The 21,780-nt window shown below is 36.2% G+C and overlaps 3 protein-coding genes and 2 pseudogenes across 6 annotated transcripts in view; 1 reads left to right on the top strand and 4 right to left on the bottom strand.

Moving 5' to 3' along the window:
* Positions 1-2,842, top strand: part of LOC120205258 (protein disulfide isomerase-like 5-4) — a 29,217-nt gene extending 26,375 nt beyond the window's left edge. For 2 of the 3 annotated variants that reach the window (XM_039205167.1, XM_039205166.1), the window contains 9 exons: positions 287-327; positions 416-490; positions 750-806; positions 1,072-1,138; positions 1,247-1,381; positions 1,753-1,974; positions 2,253-2,414; positions 2,523-2,600; positions 2,683-2,841. In XM_039205167.1, the coding sequence (XP_039061098.1) occupies positions 287-327; positions 416-490; positions 750-806; positions 1,072-1,138; positions 1,247-1,381; positions 1,753-1,974; positions 2,253-2,414; positions 2,523-2,600; positions 2,683-2,760 (915 nt within the window). In that variant the 3' untranslated portion in view covers positions 2,761-2,841. Of the gene's footprint in view, positions 1-286; positions 328-415; positions 491-749; positions 807-1,071; positions 1,139-1,246; positions 1,382-1,752; positions 1,975-2,252; positions 2,415-2,522; positions 2,601-2,682 lie in introns of all 3 variants that reach the window. The other variant, XM_039205168.1, reaches the window with a different exon arrangement.
* On the bottom strand, positions 63-20,768 carry LOC120205257 (kinesin-like protein KIN-14N). Of its 2 annotated transcripts, XM_039205164.1 has the most exons (18): positions 20,487-20,768; positions 19,931-20,176; positions 19,707-19,851; positions 19,513-19,622; positions 19,306-19,425; positions 18,979-19,182; positions 18,560-18,736; positions 18,399-18,473; positions 18,163-18,309; positions 17,948-18,086; positions 17,728-17,837; positions 17,482-17,643; positions 17,161-17,369; positions 16,943-17,024; positions 16,709-16,813; positions 16,518-16,622; positions 16,251-16,436; positions 63-72 (listed from the first exon to the last, which is right to left on the bottom strand). In XM_039205164.1, exons 1-17 carry the CDS (start codon positions 20,739-20,741, stop codon positions 16,257-16,259), a joined length of 2,571 nt encoding a protein of 856 aa, XP_039061095.1. In that variant the 5' UTR covers positions 20,742-20,768; the 3' UTR covers positions 63-72; positions 16,251-16,256. The 2 variants fall into 2 exon arrangements, with proteins under 2 accessions (XP_039061095.1, XP_039061096.1); XM_039205165.1 differs by lacking the exon at positions 63-72 and having other exon boundaries at positions 16,109-16,436.
* Positions 3,260-4,365, bottom strand: LOC120205335 (annotated as a pseudogene).
* LOC120205261 lies at positions 8,456-10,455 on the bottom strand (annotated as a pseudogene).
* On the bottom strand, positions 10,925-12,671 carry LOC120205260 (F-box protein At5g49610-like). Its single transcript, XM_039205169.1, has 3 exons — positions 11,422-12,671; positions 11,249-11,348; positions 10,925-11,155 (listed from the first exon to the last, which is right to left on the bottom strand). The coding sequence occupies exons 1-2, from the start codon at positions 12,557-12,559 to the stop codon at positions 11,296-11,298; spliced, it is 1,191 nt and encodes a 396-aa protein (XP_039061100.1). The 5' UTR covers positions 12,560-12,671; the 3' UTR covers positions 10,925-11,155; positions 11,249-11,295.
* Positions 20,769-21,780: the final 1,012 nt, after the last annotated feature.

The following is a 21,780-nucleotide window of genomic DNA, read 5'->3' as shown; positions in this document are numbered from 1 at the left end:
AAAGCAGTATTGTCTAGAATTCTCAGCTGTGTAAAGTGGTCATTACATGTTATACTGATATTGTTTCCAAATCTCCTATTATTAGTAATCAATTTTTTCTTTTGGACCATTGAACATTTTAGTAACTCTCTAATACACTCTTTGATGTGATAAATTCTGTAGTAGGACCTTAGTTTATGAGGCTCTGTGTTCCTTGAAGCAAATGCATGTTTGTCTACTTGCTTTCAAAAACAGCACCTAGAGATGATTAAACCCTTGCCTCACCATGTTACTTTTTGCGTTTCAGAGACCGTCATGGGAGAAAACTGCCAACATAATAAAGGAGAGGTCTGAGCATACACCAATTCATTTCTGCGGATTAAAATTGTAAATTGTTTCTTGATTTGGCATGCATTTGCACCCTTGCCTTTTACAGATATGATCCAGAGTCGGATGGGCGTATTCTTTTGGCCAAGGTTGATTGCACTGTAGAAGTTGACCTGTGTAAGAGGTATTTATTTGTTTGAAGTTTCTTCAAATGTTAATTAATGCTATGACCTCTAACTACATTGTTGTGTTTTGATCTTTTTGATGTTGCAGATTCATATCAATATTTATCTCCACATGTTTAAATGTGTTTTCTTGCTTCTATTATAGAATTGTTTCCTAAATGTTGCATCTTTTTCAGAACTTTGCCACAAATTTAATCTTCTCTCTTTTTCTCTTTCTTCCTTTTCTGGTTTATATGCTCACTTGTGTCCTTTGTATAGGCATCATATTCAAGGGTATCCATCCATTCGCATTTTTCGTAAAGGCAGTGATCTGAGGTAAAAGGAATTATTACTATATATCTGTTCTTTGAATCTTCCACACTCTGCTTTTCTCTATGTTGCTTGTTACTTAACAATAATTATATTCCCATATGTGAAGCTCGTTAATGTACTATGTTTTCAGGCATATGTTTAACCCTCCACTTTTGTTTGACCACCAGCTAGAGGATAATTACACATTCTTCTATCTAGGCTGATCAGTGCGGCTGAACTTTATATATACATGCAATGCTGATTCACTTTGTTCGTGCATTTGTTTCAGGGAGGACCATGGACACCATGAACATGAATCTTATTATGGAGACCGTGATACAGAAACACTGGTTAAGGTACACGACTAAGCTAGTTTTGAATTGACTATTTAACTTTACAGATCAGTTATAAAAATCTTATAAGATAAAGGTGTGCATACATGACCTAATGCGAATATCTTCTAGGCAATGGAAGATTTGGTTGCTTCTGTTCCACGGGAGAACCAGGTGCTTGCTTTAGAGGATAAATCCAATGTATCTAAACGACCGGCACCATTGACTGGAGGATGCAGAATTGAAGGATACGTGCGTGTAAAGAAGGTAATAATTATGATTCTAAGATTCTGTTCTTTAGATTTATTTACTTGTAATTATTTTGTTCAATCATTTACGTTTATCAGTGAGATAAATGAGCTGTAGAATGTAGTTATACCCTTTGTTATTCGGACTTTGGTGTGAGTGTTGGATATCATGTGTGTCTAACATAAGCATCATTAGATTTTCCTATGTTTTTCCATGTATTTGGAGGATCTTTGGAGATTATCACCATATCAATGTGTGTCGGATTAATTTGACCAGAATAAAGAATTGGAGCAACATAGGTTATATGATCCCTTTGATCTGAAAGTATGCCAATTCAGAACTGTTTTTCTTCATATTCCTTAACGTATCAAGTGGCTTGCACTTTGTAGGTTCCCGGCAACCTCATAATCTCTGCTCGTTCAGGCGCCCATTCTTTTGATGCTTCTAAAATGAACATGTCTCATGTCATAAGCCACCTTTCGTTTGGAAAAACGATTTCACCTTGGTTGCTGAGTAATGCAAAGCGATTGATACCTCATCTTGGAAGAAGCCATGACAGGTTGAATGGTCGGTCATTCATTAATCATCGGGATTCAGATGTAAATGTTACTGTAAGTTCTTTTATTCGATCCTTTCTGTTCAATTGCTTGTTTTACCTCTTAAGTTCATTTTGTTGTCAATGGACATCTTATACGCATCTTTTCAAAGCAATTGGTGTTTTACCGCTGTGGCCGAGTATATGCATTGACCTTTAGTCGAGACTAAAGAATACTCTGTTCTAAGAAATCCTCACTCTAAAACTTATAAATGATCTTAACTAATTCCTGATAATTGGCGATGTGAGTGGACTCTATGTAGTCTATACTAATTACCTTAATTGCATTTTCAGATAGAGCATTACCTTCAAATAGTCAAAACAGAGGTGGTTACAGTAAAATATTCTCGGGAACATACGTTAATCGAGGAATACGAGTACACCGCGCACAGCAGTCTAGCTCAAACCATATACATACCCGTTGTGAAGTTTCATTTCGAGTTATCTCCAATGCAGGTTATTGTCCAAGCTGCTTAATTATTTTCCCCAAGTTTTTACCTTCCATTCTCCTTGTTTTTCATTAGTCGAATGGATATTTGTTTTTCATTTTGATTCCGTACTCAGGTTTTGATAACGGAAAACCCGAAATCGTTTTCGCACTTCCTCACTAACGTCTGTGCTATAATCGGAGGTGTTTTCACGGTTAGTATCTTACTGCCCCCGTCCCGAACCGTTCGCTTTTCCATACTGTATCAGCCCTTAAATCACGATGTTTCAACTGCAGGTTGCTGGCATTTTGGATTCAATATTACACAACACGATTAGGGTGATGAAAAAGGTAGAATTGGGCAAAAACTTTTGATAGAGAAAAGAGGGGGGAAATGTTAATTGTGTAAAGGAGTCTAATTAGTGAGGATTATTATATTATGGAAATGATTTTTATTTCTAATTCTAGTTGGTGAAATAGGAAATAAGTTCATTTCACTTCAATGCAAAAACTTTGATATTTTCCAACCTCGGAACATTGGGTAAATCTTTTTTCACATTGATACCCAAAAATTGGGGACAAAATATTTTTTCCTCTTTTTATCTTAAAAAAGTGTTCATGTTAAATATTTATAATTTATATTCGATAATCTTGTGATCTTAAAAATATATAAAACTAAAAAGTTTTACATAATTTATTGTATAGAAGTCGATTAAAATTAAAAAGAAGTTAAATTATAAATTTTATCAATTATCAAGAAAAAACAATTTAACCAAATAAACACCCACAAAGGAAATCAAACAAATAAATATATAAACTAAAAAATCAAGAATAATAGGGAAGAACTCCAAATTCATGAATGGAAATCTCCCTCTTAGAAACCTAAAACAAGAGTTGTAGCCACAAGCATTGCTCCCATAGTAGAACCTGTGACACGCATCAACACCAAAGAAGTGGCGGCATTTTTCGACTGATTAGTCTCTTCACTCGGTGCCAGAGTCGGGTTAATCTCAACCGTCACTTCTGGCGGAGACTCGCCCAAAGGTGTCGGGGACGGTGGCTCGGTAGAACCAACTGGCGAAGGAGAAGGAGCCACGGTTTCATTTTCGGTCGAAAGATCGGTTGCTTCGATCAGCCAAGACTAGAGATTCAAATAACGGTCGCGTCGCGGTATAATGGCCGCTATATCGTGGTCGTCGTCCGTTACCGCTATTGTCCAAAATAAACTCATTCACACCAATAGCAGTCGACAACGGCTGATCACTGTGACAACGGACCGTTGTTGTCGTTTTTTCCTGTTACATCAAGTCAATAAATGCAACGTGACCGCGACATCAATTTAAATCCATGGCCAAGACAACCACCACCAACTTCTCGTTTTTTCCACAGTTGTCTTTGTTGCCACTGATGAAATAGTAAGGACCTGAACGATCCAATGAGAAAACAGTGTGGCCATCGGTGTATTTGGCGATCGGTGCACTCTAAATTGCAGTTCTTGTAGGCCTCCTCGGTCACATGCAGCACTGAAGCATCGTTTGGTGCATAGCTAAACACTATGCCATGCCATCATACACATACATAGCGTCAAAAACAAAGAAAAAAAATGTAACACTAACTACCAATATAACATTTGAAAGATCGAATCGTTTATCGATACAATCAAATATTTTTGAAACACGAGTATGTTTAGAAAACACGACGAATCCGAGTAATATACTCAATAACAGAAACTTACCGAGTGAGTCTCCAATCTGAAATCTGTTCTTTTCAGCCCATTGATTGTAATTTTCAGCATTGGAGCCATTGTGAAGACCCCAATTCACTTGGAATTCTCTTGCATGAGCCTTTTGAATCATCATCTGCATGAAACAAAAGAACCCCAATTCTAAAAAACCTTTGCTTTGACATCTGAAAATGGAGTTAGCCATCGAAAAAACAAGGAAGAACAAACTCTTAATGTTTTTTTTTGGAAAAGCTGAACTGAAACTTTGGTTGCAACAATTTTGTGCCATCAATAAAAAAAAGAACTAACCGAAGAAAATTCAGATCTTACGTGCTCACCCGCAACTATGTGCGACTCTGCCACTGATTATGTACTCACCCGCAATTATGTGCGACTCCATCACTGATTATGAGCTATCACATAAACTATGACTCTCATCTCAAATTGGTCCTTAAATTTTTAAACATTCTAATTGCATCATATATCCTTAAACTATGACTCTCATTTTAAATTGGTCCTTCAACTTTTAAACATTCTAATTTCATCCCTAAATTATGACTCTCATTCTAAATTATTCCTTAAACTTTTAAACATTTCAATTTTATCCCCAAACTATAGATCTCATTCTAAATTAGTCCCAAACTTTTGAATCTTTCAATTTCATCCCTAAATTTATTCAAATATGTATTTCGATTCAACAATAGTTTAATCTAAATTTTGTTTTTTTTAAAACATATAATAATATAACTTGACCAAACAATTTTATTAACAAAGGATCCGATTAGTATATACGTGTAATTTGGGATGAAAAATGTTCAAAACGTTTGGCGAACAATTTAGAATCATTGAAATGTAGTGACATTTTTTTGTAACATGAGAATATTAGAACTTCAAATCTGGAACAAAACTCTTGAACTCTTGGATCAGATCCGGATAGTCCTTCAAAAGAGGAGCAACCTGAAAGCAACAAGAACACATACATGTAATGATTTCATAATAGATCAAAATTAACTTAATTAACCTTATTACCATGTTATAGACCTCAATTAATCCCATGCGCTTCCCCTTGCACATTTTCATTGTATCCACAAACGATTCAAGTACATGTTCATCCTCATCTTGAAAGCGTTCCTGCACAGTGTAAAATAGATAAAACTAGATCATTGAAAATGAATATTTACAAGATCGGCACGACAGTTCGAGTATTTTAGTATTTTACCCGTATACTCATCATTAAATCGAGTGTTTCATGATAGATCTTTGTCGCTTGAGCTTCGTCTATGACCTTGTCGACTTTAATTTCATTTTTCTTTGGGAGAAAGGTATTGAATCCATCGATCAAGTTGGTGTGTCCTTTCACTAACTCTTTCGTTTGAGCAATGACATCAACTACGTTAATCCTGCATGAATGATGAAACAAAACATGAATTCGATCCGACCCCAAGTTATCTGATCTAAAAGATGAGATACCTTCGATCCATGAAATTCTTTAAGACTTGAAGCACCATGTTGTACTTGTCTTCTTCATCATGAAACGTCTCCTTGACTTCTTTTAGATACGCCACGGCGTCGTCTTTAGTCGGTTTCCGCGGCAGACATCTCCCTTCTGCACCTCCTCCTCGACCTGCGGCGGCCTCGCTTCCACCAGACACTTGGTTTTGTCCACTGCTTAGCGTGCAGAAACAAAGTAACTTATCATGAAACCCTTTACGATGAGCCAACAAAGCAACGACCATGCAAAACCTAAAAAGCAAGCAGACAGAGGGGGGATGAACAAACCCTAAAGTAAACAACTCACCATTCATCTTTTATCATCTCCATCCCTGTAAAGCCGAAAACCGAAAACAATTGAATTGTTTTTGACAAAGGAGTAATCTTTGAAGACAGCAAACCCATTTCAAGAATTGATTAAAGAAGTTACCTTCCTGATCCCCCTTGGGCAAGAAGGCAATAAACCCAGAAATCAAGTTGTCGTGCCCTTGGAATAACTCTCTCACTCGGGCAAAGACACCAATTATGTCAGTCCTGCATAAGGCAAAAGATGTACCGAATATTAGTAGAGCTACAAGTTCGTTGTCCGTCAATAAAAGCTCGAGGTTTCGAAACTCAGTATACCTTTGAACCATGTAATCGGTCATGACTTGAAGGAACATGACATACTTCTCTTCTTGATCTTGAAACGCCTCCTTGACTGCGTTTACATACGTTATGGCATCGTTTAACTCCTGTGTCGGCGACATACTTTCCCCTTCATCTGCACCGTCGCCTCCGCCGGACATTTCGTTATGCCAATATCTCTTGAAGAAAGTGGATTTGGGATCAAATTCTCGGAAGAAGTGAGAGTTCAGCTCTTTAAAGGTTTCGGTTGAAAGTGATTGATTATTTATTTAGGGTTTCAAATATTTATATACAATTTTAATAGACTAGTTTCAACGGTGGCCTATAAAATAAAATGGTACTAGGTTATAGAGTGTTGTTTTGTTAAGTTTTATAACTATTAAAAGTTATAAAATAATCATTTGATTATTCATATATTCTAAATTCATCCTTTTTTGATAAAAATTGGCGGCAGTATAAGCTAGACGGTAACTTGTTGATTGAGATACGATAAAATTTTATCTCAAAATCTCAAACGACTATCACATCCGAATCAACATGTTAACGTCCAACTCAAATAATTATCGATATTTTAATAGAAAATGACGAGTTTGGAATATATGATTAGTCAGGTGATTATTTTATAACTTTTATTAGTGGAAGGAATCAACGAAGCAACACCTTGTAGTCAAATGTCTATTTTATAACTTTTAATAATTAGAGACTTAATAAAGTAACACTCTATAGGGCAAAACTTTCGAGATAATGTTCTGAAAGAAATTAATTCACGAGCTAATGCACTCCCAAGATTAATTGCTCAAATAGGGTGAAATCCACAGTGTTGGCCGTAGGTCGCCATGCACTCCGGACGACCTTGTAGGTCGCCATGCACTCCGGGCGACCTACCCTTGCTCAAACAGAGAGAATGAACGTGTTGCATGGCACATGCACGTCCCAACACATAGGTCGCCATGCCCTCCGGGCGACCTATGCACATGCACGTCCCAACAAATAGGTCGCCATACCCTCCGGGCGACCTACCCTCGCTCGGCTTCCCTCGGATTCCCTCGCATAGCTCGCTCGGTTGACCTCGGATGCCCTCGCATAGCTCGTTCGGATGGCCTCGGATGCTCTCGGATGACCTCGGATGCTTTCGGATGCTCTCGGATGGCCTCGGTCGGATGGCCTCAGATGCCCAGCGTGTTGGGACGTGCATGGCACATGCAATCTCTTGTAGCTCGCCGGGAAGACATGGCGACCTAGTAGGTCGCCCTGAAGGCATGGCGACCTACGACCAACATTGGATTTCACCTTATTTGAGCAATTAATCTTGGGAGTGCTTTATCTCGTGAATTAATTTTTTCCAGAACATTATCTCGAAAGTTTTGCCCACTCTATAGTCTGGAGATTATTTGTATACTTTACCCTATAAGTTTTTATTAACAGAAACCATCATTAATCGCTACGATATTGATGTTATAGTTAATAGTATTGATATTCAAGTTCGAGTTATTTTAATCTCTATTTAAATTTAAGTTGAATCGAATAAATTATAGGAGAAATACATAAAATTAAGGAACTAAATACCAAAAGCAATTTGATCGGTGAGTAAACCTGAGAGGTTGATCAACACTACAAATTATAGATTCTATTAAAATTCTATGCATACACTTTTTCTCTTGTAATTGTTTCTTTTCCCGTAATTAGTTGTAAAGACATATCATTTTTAGTTTTATCCTAAATACGATTTTCAATATCATCAACTACAAATTTTTTTAAACTCTGGACCTTTGAACATGTATTATTTTTATCCGAATAATTCAATAGGCAATTGACATCCATTTTATTACAGTATCCAAAACCATTAATCACCGTATCAACCTCGTGAATAATAATATGAGTTCTTGGGGAAAAAAATCTTTAAATTAATAAATTATTAATTTAACGATTAATCAATATCTTTAAATTAATAAAATTACATGATCCCAATATTATTAATTTATACCATGCATGAGCTCCTGAAATATGATTTAAATACTTGGTTTGATTTGTCTTTGGTGAAATATGCTCCACCTTCTTCCTCCCCTTCTAATGGAATATCACACTAGCAAACGATATGTTCATTTTCACTTCAATGAAAGTTCATCCAGAAAATAACATCATCAATTATTGCAGGCTTCTATTATTTCATAGCTAATCAAATATTTCCACCACTATTCTTAACAAAATGCAAAAATCGCTACATAGTGATGATATAACAGCGTAGATATTATTATATTTTCCTAATCGGGTACTAATTCCGGGTTCGAAACAAGGCACACAAGTTAGCAGAAAGCCTTGAGCTTGCTGCATCTTAGAATCCATGGATTTTGATGTTTTCCTTCTTCACAATGCCAACCTAGTAAAATCAAACCGAAAGACCAAGATTAGGCACTTTAGCACCGAAATATATTTGCTCCGACTTGTCCTTTTTCTTCTTCGAGACTAGAACCTGTACCAAATGCATACTCGGAAATGAGCATGGCGATACAGCTCTCCAAGAACCCTTGAAACTGAACATACTCATGCCATACATATAACTATCACAATTCAGTTCAAGTTACTTTTGAATTCCAAGACTCCTTTTGAATGTTGTAGTCTGCAAGGGTTAGACCATCCTCAAGCTGTTTCCTGGCAAAAATTAACCTCTGCTGGTCTGGTGGAACCCCTCCTTGTCTTGGATCTTGGCCTTGACATTATCAATTGTATCGGAACTCTCGACCTCTAAGGTTATGGCCTTTCCAGTAAGGGTTTTCACAAATATCTGCATACCACCCCTCAGACGAAGGACAAGGTGGAAGGCGGACTCTTTCTGGATGTTGTAATCAGCAAGGCTTCGGCCATCCTCGAGCTGTTTACCGGCAAAGATGAGCCTCTGTTGGTCTGGAGGGATCCCTTCTTTGTCTTGGATCTTGGCCTTGACATTATCTATCGTATCAGAGCTTTCCACCACAAGAGTTATGGTCTTGCCAGTAAGGGTTTTCACAAAAATTTGCATGCCTCCACGGAGATGTAGCACCAAGTGGAGGGTAGACTCCTTTTGAATGTTTTGATCAGCAAGGGTCCGACCATCTTCGAGCTGCTTCCCAGAAAAAATTAACCTCTGCTGATCTGGTGGAATACCCTCCTTGCCTTTTCTGCTGATCTGGTGGAATACCCTCCTTGTCTTTGATCTTGGCCTTGACATTATCGATCATATCAGAGCTTTCCACCTCTAAGGTTATGGTCTTGCCAGTAAGGGTTTTCACGAAAATCTGCATACCACCCCTGAGGCGAAGGACAAGGTGCAGGGTGGACTCTTTATGGATATTGTAGTCAGCAAGAGTTCTGCCATCCTCTAGCTGTTTACCGGCAAAGATAAGCCTTTGTTGGTCTGGAGGGATCCCTTCTTTGTCTTGGATATTGGCCTTGACATTATCAATTGTATCTGATCTTTCTACCTCGAGGGTGATGGTCTTACCAGTAAGAGTTTTCACAAAGATCTGCATCAGCTTTCAACAAGAAACATATTACTAATTTATAACTTAAAACACTAAAAAATATATATAAATTTTTGCTTCCAAGAGAAGCCAACAACTATTACAGAGATTCTAATTAAACAAAGATGATTTATTTTTGGTAGCCATATAGCTCAAAACTATTATCAAAAGCTAGAACACAAAGAACATTTATGATCAATCAAGGTGGATCATACATATATTATTGACTAACACTATAAACAAAAATTAAATAGCATAAAATTAACCTTCAATTTAGGCCAGTTTACCCAACTATGAAGGCCTAATAAACAAATACACTAAATAAAAAAAGAACCCTAACCCTTAAGCTAGATCAGAAATAACCCATCAAACCCTAGATTAACAATTGAATTCGGCAATCAATTAAACGGCCAAGACAAAGAAAATACCTGATATTGAATCGGAAAAAGAAAGACGACGTCTTTACGAACAGATGCCATTATATTTACCGAATTGAATAAAACGGTAAAGCCTAACCCTAAATACACCTAACAAAAATTACGAAAGAGAAAGGAATGAACAATAATGAAAGATTACCTTCTAAGAGAGATTTGGAACGGGAGAGACGAGATCAAAAGAGAAGCCAATGGCGAAATCTACAATTCTAATGCGGAATTGGGGGAATTTGCTGATTTATTTATAGGGTGAGGTTGACGACTTAATTAAGAAAAAGTTTGCTAAAAACAGTACCGGTTAATATAAAGCCACGTAGTTAAAGTTTGGTTGAAAACGCTGCCGTTTTTTTTTTGGCTTAATGGGTATTTTAATCCATGAACTGGTATCAAATAATTAATTTAATTTCTTTTTTTTTTGTGAAAAAACGTATTTAATTAGATTTTTGAATTAGTAAATTATAAAAAAAATTCTTTTTAACCGGAAAATATAACATTTATTCTTAATATGCTAACGTAAAGAGTAAAAATGTTGACATTTATTGTTAATTCATTACGTTAATATTATAATCCATAATGCTGACGTAGAAATTTATAATAATATTGATTTGACAGTTCAGATGTATTAATATTGGTGTATTTAATATAAGGGTAAATTATAAATTTTATCTTTAAATTTTACTCTCTCCTATTTTGTTCACTAAAATTTAAAACATTTTAATTTCTTTACTAAACTTAATACACAGAAAATTGTTTCACGTTCAGAATTCGAAACTTGACGCTTAACAAAAACTATAACATCACACCTGTGAAATAAACATCGGTTTTCTTCGACAAAGTCGATTTGTCGGAATAAGTCATCTGCATACGGCAGATGCACAAACAACCTTACAACATTGCGAAAACGAAAGATAAAGAAGGTAAACATTATCGGTCCCCAAGAAGGATTTCATGGCATGATGAAGAAGGCGATCAATATCCCAATCCTCGGAAGCTTTGGTCTGCAATTAATAAACGACGACAATTTAGATTCAGAGTTCAAGATGGATGCCTAACAAAACATGTACAAAAGCAAATGAGGACGGCAGATATACAGCAAGAGGAGCTTATTATGATCAACGAAGAGCGAGTCTAGAGCATATCATATGCTTCTTTCGGATATGTATTCGATCCTAGGATCGATCCGTCCACCACCTGCAAAAGAAGCAGCTACACTGTTTATATCGTATATCACATACAGATCTAATCAGTAAAACTAACGACTTACAAGAAAGAAGGCTTTCGGCGTATGTGAAAGCGACAGGAAAATTCGTTTCGAACATCCTTGGTAAATAAAGCTCCCTCCAAAACCTGTGGTCCGAATTATAGATATAGTACTGGCTTGAAGTTATGACAAAAAGGTCATTCTCCCTTGCAACTACAAATTCGACACATTCATCATTCGAGAAGGGGACGATATCTCTGCTTTTCAGTTCCCATTTAGGCTCGTTCTTGTCGTCGAGAATCCATATATTCATGATTTCATCCTCATCATGTACAGAAACTAAGGATAAACAGCCTTTGAGATTAACCAAGTATGAGTGCTCTGTGACATCTCCTGGAAGGTTAATAGTTCCAAAGGTTTCCTCTGTGTCAACCGTAAGGATCGAGCCCGGAATTAACGGATCTTCATCCAAAGCAATAAACCAATATATATTTCCATTGACGAAAACATGGTTGGACCCCAGGGGGCTATGGCTAGAATGCATCGGGCGGTATGGTACACGACCTATGACACTCCAGGATCCAGTGCTCGATGAATATACCTCACATTGTCGACGGTTAACACGGGAGGGATGTTTAGCTAGGGATATGCGCTTGGAAGAGAAAAACCGAAATATCTTGTATTCATTGATTTTTGGACCAAAAGCAACCCCGATGGAAGGCTTTTCATTGGATGGGCTACCTTTCGGAATTAATAGAGCCTTTTTTGTAACAGGGTTGCAGATACGGATTTCCAGATCGATTTCATCATCAACTACCCTTCCCGAGTTCGCTTTCCATGGATAGTTTATACAGCAGAGTAAACCATCAAAGGAACAAATGATTGTAATTGGAGAAAAGTTCTCACAATACGGGAAGCTCAGCCTCTTAACAATGTCACCGTTGATATCCACAAAAAATAATTCCATCAGCACATCCATGAACGGATAAACAATGTAAATCGAGTTTTGCTGGGACCAGAGTAGCTGCTCGTCAATGAAAGCCCGACTACTTAACAACCGGTGCCAATGCTTGCAAATGGATTTGCATACTAAAATTGACTTAATCGGAAGCCTCGAGAGTATATTGACAAGCACGTTTTCTGCACACTCTACTTCGTACCACTTATCACGATAAACACATTCACCGCCGGTTTCATCCATTTCTAGTTTTTTTCACCTCCTTCATCCAATGAGAAAACTATACATGCAGCAGATATCAGTAGTTAACAAATACCGAGATTAATGATACATAATATTCAGACATTATAATGGACACATTCACCTCTGGAAAGATATCAAAACGTACTATTTTCCGACACAACAAAAAATCATCATGAAAAAAATGGGGAAACAGACAGAGAAAAACTTGCATGCTCAACGTATTGAAATTTCGTTTACTATTCGATGACTATCGTTGTCATTCTGTTCAGGACTCAACTGTCCGGTGCACTACAGACACAATTTCCGGAGATTGAACTAAAAAACAGCGTTTTTTCCTTTGTTTGAGTGGATTAAGTTACACAATGAACACATCACTGTCACATTCAGAATCTTGGATTCAATCTCATTACTCCAACACATGCATCGACTAGACACTATAACAACATAATCGATGCATCAGCATGAAACAGTTAAAAGTAATATGGGAAAAGAAAGAACCTGGAATCTAACAAAGCAACCAAAATGATATCTAGAAAGCAAAGATGGAAGAAAGCGAACAATAAAAATACTCGAGAAAAAAGCAGGAGGAAAATAACACACTTACCACAACATTGCTCCTCGACGATTTCGTGCCTATTTTGTGTCCTGCAAATAAAATCACCTGTATTTCAGTTTTCTTCAAATATAATTTCGAATTTTTGGTTATAAACATGCAGCAATCTTTAGAGAAAATTGTGACCAACAAAGAGAACAATATTATTAGCCTCGATTTAAATAACCAAGATCCCGATGACTGCAACAAAGGGGTAAAGTTAGCCACAAATCAAATTTCTAATTAAGAATCCACATCAGTCGGGCAATTTTCAATTAAAACGAATCAAATTGAGGAAGATCTGAATGTTAGATCTTTTACAGGACGAAAAGTTTGCAATCTGCAATCTTTCATCGCTCACCCTAAAGAGATATATTCTAAGGATATCACATGCATAGATTTACAAATGAATGATCAAATATTAAGAAAACAGTAGAAGGGGTTCGGAGCTCACAGATTACGATTGGTGCCTCTGGTTGCTGTTGAGAAAAAGAGACTAGAAAATGCTTCTGATATCGAGGTACAGAGATAACTCCAGAACTTATAACGCTCGTCTATTGACAGATTCCCCTTCAAAGTGCCAATATAGGAGTTCATGCATTACGACAAGTGGGACGCATGCACTGGAATAGACATCAAAGAACCACGAGAGGAAAAAACGAATGCTAAAATGGTAAATTTTCTATCAAACTTTGCTGCATTATAATCTGTAAAAATGTAAATTTTTTACCTTTTTCCACTGCTAGAAACTGACAACCAAATATGTCATTGTTGGCAAATGACAACTCAATCCACATGAAAGTTTTGGAAGCATCCACGAGGAGGATATAACTGACGACCTTCCTACATGTCATAATCATCTAAATCAAGGTACATTCATATAACCAAAAATTGAAGTCCAAAAATTCCATACCCCCGATTGTTTTCAACAATTTCCACGGTCAGCCATCATCTCCATGTTCAGAGAGTTGAAAATGAACACAATCGTGTCGAAAATAGAAATCGATCTAATAGACAAGTTTACGAGTCAATGAGTCTCTTCAAAGCCATGCTTAATTCGTAGAGAGACAAATGAAAAAACAGAGAAACGGTCTCCATTTCGGAATACGAAAAATTATTTGAAAATAATACAGGCATAACTCTTGCACACTATGAAACGAACCGAGAACAATACCGCAAAATGCAAATAGTGTGTCCCAAACTTCATTATCTCTCTTTTATTGCTTTTTTAAGAATATTTTTCGAATAAACAACGATTGTTTAAAGCAAACCCTTTTTCGATTTTTGTTTGGTCTCAAGCCAGCTTCCTCACTGAGGTTGAGGATAGTGTTTGAATCATAGCTCCAGACCAATATATATTAGAAATAAGTAACAGTATCAAGCAGTCTTAACTACTTATGCATGCCATTATCTGCATTATTATGAACAACAAGCTACGAAGGCTTAAGGCTAAATCACATTTCATCGGTTATGTTCTACCAGAAAATATATGCAGCTGGTATTACCTATCATGCAAGATCAGAGGTACTACCTAGTCAATTTTCATAATACGAACCGGTCCCTTTTTATTGCCAAATATGCTTCTAGTAATAAATATGCAAAATTACTTCCTTTCTAAATCTAGACTAGCCCGAAACAGAAATATATTGACACAATCTTCTTAGTCGTTCTTTTTGCATTAACAAAGCAGTACGATAATCACTTTCTTAGTCTGAGCTAGCACATTCTTCATTGGTGAACCTCATATAAATTTTGGCATTGGCACACTATGTAATTTGGGCTTGAGAGTGAGTGTCGGATACCGATATGTGTCCCAAACGAATATTTTTTTTTTCAATGTATTTTGAATGTCATATCCCCGACTTATGCCCGGATATGTCGGACAAGGACTCTTCAAGAAGAATGAAAAGTCGGCAAAACATAGTAATGGTATCAGATTTTAAACTTTCATCTTAAATGCGGTTGATCAGAAAATCATATAGATAACTAAAGAAGAAGAAAATCATTCTCCATATCCATTTTTCTATCTAAAAATCTTATGCAAATCGTCAAAATCTAAAATTTCTATTCAAAATTCCCATGAACTTCGAATGTTATAAATTTCTTATATCAGATAAAAATGTAAAAAAGTAAAGACCAAACTAACACAAAAAATTCGCCAATTCCCACAGTTAAACTGGTTTAAAACTACATCACAACAGATAAACTAAACTTCAGAATTTTCATTTTCTTCCAGAAATTCCACAAAATGAAAAGGCATCGATTTAACAGCTTTATATGAACCCACGATGAATCTAATCTGGAAACTGCGTTTCATCGACATGCAACACCGAAAACAGTAACAAAAGTGAAAACCCATTCGAGAAATAATTAGAAGTGAAAGATTTCACCTGTACTCTCTGGGATTGAATGAATGCGAGCAAGGAAAGAAGCGGAGAGAAGAGAAAAGCAAGTGTTTTTATCGGTGAAGGATGGTGCTTTATTGAGCATAGATGAAGTGGAGACATTGTCCGTTTGATTGAAGATTGGAAAGGGGTTTGATATCGGACACGAACTAAAACGGAACTGAACTGAAAACGATAAAAATGGTCTTCTGCTGTTCCTGGGGACAGTGATGTTCAAAGGGAAGATTATCTCAAATATCAATTAATCACGTTTGTCGACTTGTTTATATTATTAAACTCTTACATGTACGTATTTAAATTTTAATTTTATATTCAATTATTGTATTTCATCGTATAATCAATGATTTATATTCAATTATTTTATTTCGTCATATAATCAATGATTGTTGATCTAACACATTAAAATGACGTTGTTTTAATATAATTATTTTGATATTTAAAATAATGTTGGTTTTAATATTAAATTTTAAAATAATTAAACAAATATTGAGAAAATAATATTGCATAAATAAAAATGTTGAAGAAATCAGCTCAGCATATAAGTAGTATAAATGTAGTAAGTGAAGGGACTGCATGCTAAAAATACAGCAGCAATGGCTACTATACAGATGATTACGTGTTAACAATCACTCTCATTTCTCAATCTACTAATACAATATCGATACAGATGGCTAAACAAAGGTGAAACCCGTACACGAGATCAACCATAGCTCAATCGAGAATCCGAAGTCCGGATGTTGAGTTGACGTCGGGGAGTCCCTATCTCACAAGCATTGACCCTCGCTGCAAAACGCAGAGAGCACAGGGATTCACCGGCTGAAGAGGATTCGGGGGAGAGATTTACAAACATCAGAGTCTTCGAATCCCCACCTAGACAGGGCTGGTTAACCATGGAATAAGAAAGAAGATTAGATGCTTAAGACTGGTAATCCGGTGCGACTGCAAGTGTTGAGAGACTTACCTGAAGAAGATAAGTGAGCTTTGAGTTCCTAAATGGTACATGATCTTCCTTCTTTGCCAATGCGAATATAACATCGGCTAAAGACGATAGACTTTTATTAATGGCCTGGATGAAAACCGAATAATAGAAAAACTCAAAAACCGGAAATGAAAACATATACTGAAATAAATAATAATTATTGTTAAAAATACTTGAGTCTCTTTTAACCGGTCTCCGGTTGAACCACTTTTCGAAAGACGCTCGCTTCCAGCGAGATCAATTAGATTCAAGACACCTTGTACTTGTTGTTCAGTGCTCTGTTGAGTATCAGAAATATGATGCAGATATGGTCAAATATACAATACACTGCAATAGTTCATGGAAGAAAAGATTGAGACTGGTATAGCTTTATATTAATGCAGATTCTAGTAAAAATCAACTCCTACCTCGTTAACACCGGTTATTCGCATCGTGAAAACAAAATGACTTCTCGATGATTGTTCATTCATTTGAGTTTTCCCCACTGATCTGAATGAGACAAACACAAACTTCATTAGTCCACGATTCTCTATCGTAGAACCGAATTCTAATATTTCTTATCTGAAATTTTCAACAAAACTGACGCTGGATGATGACAATAATATGCATACACTAAAGGGTTTACCTGCTATGAGAAGCTTGTTCTAAAAGAAACGAGACCTCCCTACTACTTCGAACATCCACAATAGTAAGATCCGAGACTTGTGTGTTTCCGTTTGTGTCATGTTTAATCATATATTGCTTTCCAACAACACCGTTTTCGGTTCGAGAGGAATCCCGGTTTATTGATAGCAAATCACGGATTGTTTCCTTGTATATTTCTAACATTGAGACCTATGAACAATTACCAAAGAAAAAGTTCACTAATTAATATCTAAAAGAGATAACAAATATATCACAAAAGTATAGAAAACAAACTAAGGAGGAAAAAGAAAGTACTGCATACCTGCATTTCGTATCTCCAGCCTTGACGTCGAAGAGCTTGCGTAGTTTGAAATATTTGTTCCAACGACCGGGGTATTAATCCTTTTTCATCCGGCTGTCCGGGTTTGCCCATCATAGTGTAGGTTTTACCTGAGCCAGTTTGCCCATAAGCAAAAATGCAAACCTGTAGAAGCATAAACCATTGCATGAAGTACTGATAGAAGAAAATCCTTGCAACCTTCTCGTGATATGCACGTATGTATGTAACCTTATAACCATCAAGAGCACTTTGGACAAGTTGTGAGATTTCGATAAAAACTTCCTCTTGTGATGCATTGGGCATAAATACTTTATCAAAAATGAAAGAATGCTTCTGCCCTGATAAATAGAAGAATATCAAATGGGATTTCAAACTTCGGAAACGATATATTCTTATGTAATGAAATCAGATGAAAGATTTTTATCTTTTAAATATATTGGTTCATCACCATTTTGTGTCATGTCAATGTTGCGTCCAAGGCATTCCGTTAGTGTTGGATAAGAGAAAACCTTCCCATGGTTACTCGAACTATCATCAGATAAATGAGGCCGCACTCTACAAAATACACGGATATTCCCCTTCAATTCCTGCAATAGAAAATGCAACCCATTGGGATAACATATTTGCAGCAATGTTAACATAAGACATAGTTTAGAACATTACCAATATAGTATTATGCAACTTCTTCCGCAGTTTCTCCCCTTCTACAAGCTTAAATTCTGCATCTTCTAAGCATTTATGTAACTCGTTTATGAGTTTCTTTTGCCCTTCAAACTCAATTTTTGTCTCGAGTGCAGACATATCAGACATCTAAGTCAAAAAAGAAGCATGATTATAATAGGAAGTAAACTAATAGTAATGAATACATAGTTCTTCTCAAGAAAAGAATATGAAATAACCTGTAATTTCCTCTCTGCAACCGCTAATTGATCATGCAGAATTTGTATTTGATTACCTTGAGACAAGCATTTCACCTGTAAAAGATTCGAAACATATAAGAATACATTCAATTCTTTGCACTTAATGGGAAATAAAAAGAAATCAGAAAGCAAAAACGAACCTCTAATTCACTTGAGTTGGTTGCCAACTCTTTGTATTTTGATACTTCAATGGCTAGATTTTGTGCTTCTCGTTGATATTGGTCCCGGTCATCTTTAATCTTGAGTAGCTCCATTCTAAGACACGTGACTTCATTTAGCAAAGCATCTTTTTGCTTCATAGCCCCTTCTTGGGAAGCCTAACCCAAAATTTTTAAAAACTTCTTTAAGAAATTAAGTAATATATAAATATCAAAAAGTTGAGGAATTTCTTTTACAATATGGTGTCCTATTTCTTGGGAAACCTTGCATATATATAAACTCCGACAAGGCGACAACTAATAATCAAGCATTGTGCTTAACATGCCATTGAAAGCCTAGATTACTACATATGATAAAACATATGCAATAAGAAATGGCTTTTTTAATCATGTAAACGCACCATAGATGAAGTGAGTTGATCTTGCAATGATTTATGTTGACCCCTTAAGGTATGAAGATTTTCCACAATGTTCAATCTCTCTTTCTCCCCGCGCTTAATGGTTTCATGAGCTTCACCGAGATCCGTCTGGAGTTTGCTGTTATATAACTGTAAACTCGAGTTGTATTCTTGTAGTAGCTTGTACATATCATTTATTGATGCTATCTGCAGGGTTCAAGAATCTCATAAGAATAGGTTAACGAAAGTAAACTTATAATGTAAATACAACAATAGAAAAACCCGAGGCACAAAGGACTTTGAATAAGATCAAATTTTCGTTATCTTTACCCTTTGATTGGCACCATCGAGCTCAGCTTGAGCTTTATCAAGCTCTTCTGAGAGAGAAGCCTTTGATCTTTCAATACTAATAAAAGCTTCTTTTTCTTTCAAAAGAGAATTCGTTGCAGCCTGATTGTTACATTCGAAATCATTAATCACATCTCGAACACAAAAAAGCAAAAACGAAAGTCTACAAATGAAACAGGCGGTTTTTACCTTCTTCTCGGATTCTTCTTTCACGAGGCTCTCTTGTAAGGAACCTAAGCTTTTTCTAAGCTCCAAAATTACCAAATTCAGTTCTTCATCCTTGTTTTTAAGAGCCACCTCTACAACAAAGTAGAGTAATTTACATCAAATGTAAATAATTGATACGATTTAACATAAATCAAAGTGAATACAAGATTTAATACCCATTTCATGGCATCTCCTTTCAGTCAATTCCAAAGCACACCTTAATTTCTCTTGTTCAAATGCAAACTCTCCTTCAAGTTCGTGGAACCATCTAATGCAAAGCCTAAGCCTCTTTATATAATCCATCATGTTTTCACATCTCTCCTGAAAAACCCAAACAATCGAATAAAATCCAAAACTATCTCAAACCGAAAACCCATAAATGCAACACAGGGACACTCACCTTATAGTTAAATTTGTTCTTGGATTTCATTCTCTCACTCACTAATGCCTCCACATCTTCTCTAGTGAACTCAACCGCACCGCATTCGGAACCGGCAGTACTCGCCGGCGTGAGGCTTAGATCTTGGGAGCCATTTACAAGTGAAAAAGCTAGCCGAAGCCTACCATTACTTGCACTGCCAACCATTTTTTCAAATTCAAGCTTCTGTCCCTTTTCTCCACTCACTTCATCAGCAATGTTTTTCTTCTAGAAATCCAATAAAAAAGCCCCAAAACGAAAAATAAAAGATACACATAAACAAGAAGATTATGAAGATTGAATCTTTACCAAGAAAATTGAGGGGGGAATAAGTCTTCCACCATAAACAAGCACTTGGACATATCAAAATGAAAAAGAAAAAACTTCTAAAAAGAACCCCAGAAACAGTTTAGAACATTTTTTTAGTCCAAAATGAAAAACAAAAGATACCCAGAAACAGAAATAGCATGAAGACATTGAATATTTACCTAAGAAAGTGAAACAAGAACAACTTTATAAAAAGGAAAGAAAAACTTACTTTTGAAGGGCTTGGGGCCGTGGTAGTTGAGGGGCTGGTGTTATATGGGAAATGGGTTTTGTTATGATTCATTGAAGCCATTTTGGAAGAAAGAGAAACATAAAAGAGAAGGGTATGGGATGTTGGTAGTAGTAAAATCGTAGGATCTAGACGGGACCGTGAATTGCATTCAAAGCCACCAATATCAAGGCCGCTGCTTTTACTGCCAGGAAGATGATGATGACGGTGATGATGAATCAAACAAAGGACACTCATGAATTCCCTCAAAAAAGAATCTTTACATTAATCTACAGAAAAAGAAATATAATTTAAAAAGGATTAGTATGAAAGTTTATATAATTTATTTTTGTTTTTTTTTTTTGGAATTTTCAACTCTTTTTTGTTTAATGGATGAAATGATTAAATAAGAGCCGCGTTTTGGACTTTTATTACCGTTGAGATCTGGCGGAATTTTGATGGGGTTTTGAAGCTTGAAGGAATCTATTTTAGCTAGGCTGAATGGAATTTTACTCTCTCATATTTTATTCGATGTACTTTTAAATTTTTTATTTTCATCACTGAATTTTACAGATTAAATAATTTAGCTCACTTTGCCGTTAGTTTTTTAACGGTGTTATGACATGAAAGAAGTATCAAAATAATGTCGTTTTGAAAAACTCAAATATACACTAAAATAAGATTGTTTCGAACCCTATTCTCCACCCAATTTTTCTCTACTTTGCAAATAAGGTAATAGGTTGCCGCCACAAGCCACCACGTCATTTTTCATTTTTGCCATCGTCTACCATCGTTGGTGATGGTCATTCGGTCTCAAAATTCATGGGTCAGTTCATCTCAACCCCTTGAGTCCAAATTTGGTGGTTGTTTGACTTGTTTCACCTGAAAATGTCCCAAAATCCATGAATCTCGATTCAAATGTTTTGGCTCCCTCACTTGTAATCTTCAATTTGTGGACTTTGGAGCAAGTTTCAACAAAATAGAGGTTGGATTCGAACTCAATGTGTCAAGGCAAAGCGACCCATTAAATTTAAGACCGAACAACCACCATCTACGGCGATCGATAGTGGCCGGTGGTGGCATCTGGACACCTTCTGTTTTTATTTTATAGTTGGGTGAGCAAAATATGAGAGAGAGGAAAGTTCGGTGAGGAACCGTGTAATTTACAGTCTATATTTTCAATTAATTTGTAATAAATAATAAGAAAAAATTACACATCATCACACCGTTAGAGAGTTAACGACAGAGTGAGCAAAATGATTCCATCTATAAAATTCTGTGAACAAAATAGAAAAAA

The sequence above is a fragment of the Hibiscus syriacus genome, unplaced genomic scaffold (assembly GCF_006381635.1).
Source record: "Hibiscus syriacus cultivar Baekdansim isolate YM2019G1 unplaced genomic scaffold, ASM638163v2 tig00012370_pilon, whole genome shotgun sequence".
In the NCBI taxonomy this organism is placed as follows: Eukaryota; Viridiplantae; Streptophyta; class Magnoliopsida; order Malvales; family Malvaceae; genus Hibiscus; species Hibiscus syriacus.
Note: the sequence above shows the minus strand (reverse complement) of the source record. Positions and strands in the feature narration are given on the sequence as shown.

Excerpts from the sequence above, each read along its gene's own strand:
- LOC120205257 (XM_039205164.1), bottom strand. The coding sequence starts at position 20,741 with ATGAGTGTCCTTTGTTTGATTCATCATCACCGTCATCATCATCTTCCT. Across the intron at positions 19,623-19,706 it reads AAGGAGATGCCATGAAATGG|AGGTGGCTCTTAAAAACAAG; the intron begins GTATTAAATCTT and ends ACTTTGTTGTAG. Across the intron at positions 17,025-17,160 it reads GAACAAGCTTCTCATAGCAG|ATCAGTGGGGAAAACTCAAA; the intron begins GTAAACCCTTTA and ends TGTCTCATTCAG.
- LOC120205260 (XM_039205169.1), bottom strand. The coding sequence starts at position 12,559 with ATGGATGAAACCGGCGGTGAATGTGTTTATCGTGATAAGTGGTACGAA. Across the intron at positions 11,349-11,421 it reads CGCCGAAAGCCTTCTTTCTT|GTGGTGGACGGATCGATCCT; the intron begins GTAAGTCGTTAG and ends CTTCTTTTGCAG.